Source organism: Poecilia mexicana, unplaced genomic scaffold, assembly GCF_051168715.1.
Source record: "Poecilia mexicana isolate PSO_F unplaced genomic scaffold, ASM5116871v1 scaffold_5, whole genome shotgun sequence".
NCBI lineage: Eukaryota > Metazoa > Chordata > Actinopteri > Cyprinodontiformes > Poeciliidae > Poecilia > Poecilia mexicana.
The window spans coordinates 8,324,276-8,327,714 of NW_028263374.1; the positions used below are offsets into that span (position 1 = coordinate 8,324,276).

Here is a 3,439-nt window from a genome sequence, read left to right on the forward strand (position 1 = left end):
ATTAATTTTAGGTTATCCTGTTGTTCAAAATGTTCAATAATACACAATGTCCCTCTTCAGCAAAAAAAAAAAATATTTTTTTTTATTTGTTTCTTTTTTCTCTCTCCCTCTATGCTTTTTATTTAGCCTCATATAGTACCTTTTCATAGTCAGGAAATGTATTTAGACATTTTAGTTATTAATATTAACAGGTGAGGTGAGAAACGGCCGGACTGTTTTTACACTACATCCAATACAGTGCAAACCTTGAGTACTCCGAGCCACCACACAGCGGAACAAATGTGTCTGTCTTGAACTGCAGTCGGACGAATTTTCTTGATGCGCAGCAGGCTCACTGGAGCTCTCAATGAAAATATCTCTGAAAACAAAACAGTAAGGCGTCTACTTTATCATTCCCAGCAGTTTTTGTGGATGAAACTTTCTAAAACATAAGAGAAGATGGCTCTGCGAGCTTGTGGGTTTATAGTGTTTCGTCGCCTCGCCGGCCTCAACCCCCCTCCGGGGAATATCGAGTATCTCCTCTTGCAGACTTCCTATGGGGAGCACCACTGGACCCCACCCAAAGGTCTGCACAAAGCCTCGTCTGTCATTTTTACAATAAAATACCACGTTGTGTGTTTTTATTTCATCTTACGTGTGGTACTCCCAGGTCACGTTGACCCAGGTGAGGATGACCTCACCACGGCTTTAAGGGAGACCAAGGAGGAAGCAGGGTTGGGGGCGGAGCATCTGAAGGTTATAGACGGCTTCGTGCAGGAGCTGCGCTACGAGGTTCGCGGCAGACCCAAAGAGGTGCTGTACTGGCTGGCCGAGCTGAGAAGCCCGGAGGCGGCGGTGACGCTGTCCGACGAGCACCAGGACTACCGCTGGGCCCAGCTGGAGGAGGCCTGCAGGCTGGCGGGGTACAAAGACTTGCAGGAGACACTGAGGGCCGCTCAGAGACACTTGGAGGCTCAGCGGGACTAAAACTGAGGAAAGATAATTCAGATAAAGTTTTTTTTTTTCTTTCTCAGGGTTTAAGTTAAATATTCCTCTCCGTTTGTATCTATAGATTCTGCTCTTTAATCTACTGAGAAGTGACAAAGAAATGGATAAATATAAAATGCAGTTTTCAAATGATGATTTCATTTATCTTTCAACAAAACGAACATTTCAAATGACCTGAAATGAGTTTTTAACATTAACTTTTCTTTCTTTTAATAGTAAGTGAAGCTATCATAAAAAATTGTTTTTATGTTTACTGTTACAATCATCTCCTAATAATCTGGAACAAAAACTTATATGCCTTGGAGACACGTTTATGTATGTGTATATGATAACATACTTTATGTACAGGTACTTCATTGGTTTGTCACATGAAGATCTTTAAATAAAAACATTTTAATGTAAAAAAAAAAAAAATCAAAAACACATCGTGTAGGAAGAAGAAACTCAACACAGCCGGACTTTTAAGAAAGAAAAAAAAACGCCTTTTGCTCACCCTTTGTTAATTATAACATTTCACGGTTAATATTAGAGGTGCCACGGCTCTTCATCTGACTCCATTGTCAGTTGTAAACATTTGACTGTACCACAAGGGGGAGACAAACACAACGCCACGAAGCTTAAAGAATATTTCACCTTCTTGACCGCTTGACAAAGTTGATGCTGCACAGAAGATAAGCATGCAGCTTCATTACTATGAACATACAACATGTAAGAAATAGTGGCCTTATTGAAAGCAAGCGTGTTTTTATTTCACATAGGTGTTTGATCTCATCCAAAAACAATTGTTTATTTTTTTTGGTGTAATGAGAAGGAAAATATTCTCAAGATGCAACTGATGAGGATAGCCATAACCCGAATGACTGAAAATCCACACTAAAAATGAGTGGGGAAGAAAACAAAAAACATTGGGATAGCATTGAACCTGTTTGCCAATTTTGTTATGAAACTGGGTTGTGTAAGCTAGGTCATCAATATATTTCTGTGTGTGTTTTCTGTATTGGAATCGGTGTGCCAGCTTTAAATACGGGTTCCTACAAGTTTATTTTGGGTGAATTTTCAAGTGTTTTCTCCCACATATTTGATCATATTCTGATATTTTTGGGACAGAAGGTTTTCCTCACTTATTTTTATAATCCTGTTCTAAAAAAGTGGTGAAACCACAGCATACTGATGTGGTAAAAGCATCTGGACAAACTTAGATCAGTTCCTCTTCAAAATGTGGAGTATTTAAAGAACTCTGGAGAAATATGTGTTCAGTTAAAAACCGATTTAAAGCAGGTTTTATCATGTGGGATCGCTTTATTCATTTTGCAAAATGTTTGGCATTTAAATCAGGCAAAGTTTAGGAACAACAGATCTAATCATAAGCTTTTATTTCAGTATATTCTTATTTTTTAAAAGCATTAGGTCACATGGGGGGAAAACGCCTAATTTTAACATTTTTGCATATGTTAAACAAATTAATGAGAAACACACAACAGTGCAAACTGCAACGTTAAAGTTAATGTACAAAAATGACAGAAGATCCTAACTTAACATTCAATTTGACTTCAGTATTATAATCAAACTAGATTTTCCATAGAAATTTGTTCCATTTAAAATCTTTCAGCTTTTTGTCTGGATATATCCATTTTAATATGTTTTTTTCAATAAGTATCTTCAGCTTTACATTAAAAAAAGGACAGAATTTATTCTCCTGTTACCAAACCAGCAAATACAGGAAATGTTCACTGTAGGCTTAACTAGTTTACTATCCATTGCTTAGAAATATTTAAGTTAACAAACTCAGAGCTCTTCTCATTTGCAATGGCACAGTTTTATCTGCATCCTTTTACTTCCACCATGTAATTACACAAAAGTTAAACTGAAATTAAACACTAATTTGCCACTTAATGTGGCATTTTGACTTCTATCATTTTGAAATAAAAGCAACTGATTCAAAAATCTAAAAAATAAATAAATAAAAAAGTAGGTAAGTGAGCATATCATTTCCCTGTAATAAAATCAGCAGTAAAACGATTAGAGGATTAAATCACACAGACAGTTTGTACCCAGGAACATCACTCAGGCTGAACGGCTCAGATAAAAAGTTTTCTATTTAATAGCTTTTGGGATACTTTTGTTTAAAACTATTCCTGATTATAGGTCAGTAAAAACTGGAACTGGAGGAATAATGCTTTGTTCTTCCCCGCTAATTGAAAACTAACGATAAAAAGAATAGCACTTTATTTTACAGACACGTTTTGTCTGTAAAATAAAAGTCACATGAAGAATTTTGTGAAGTGAAAATTGATTTCTTAACTGACACATTTTCTTCTTTGAATGTTCTTTAGCTGATGGACAGCATGAAATAAAAGCTGTAAAAATTATTGAACCCTTGTGTGCTTTGGAGCCATAAACCAACCATAAAAGCCAAAAAATTACAAACGTAGCAGAAAGAAGCCACAGCCAC

General features: G+C 36.4%; 1 protein-coding gene across 1 annotated transcript; it reads left to right on the plus strand.

The window, feature by feature from the left end:
• The first annotated feature begins 306 nt into the window (after positions 1-306).
• Positions 307-1,408, plus strand: nudt2 (nudix (nucleoside diphosphate linked moiety X)-type motif 2). The gene is made up of 2 exons (XM_015009386.2): positions 307-565; positions 650-1,408. The coding sequence occupies exons 1-2, from the start codon at positions 439-441 to the stop codon at positions 964-966; spliced, it is 444 nt and encodes a 147-aa protein (XP_014864872.1). The 5' UTR covers positions 307-438; the 3' UTR covers positions 967-1,408.
• The last annotated feature ends 2,031 nt before the right edge of the window (positions 1,409-3,439 follow it).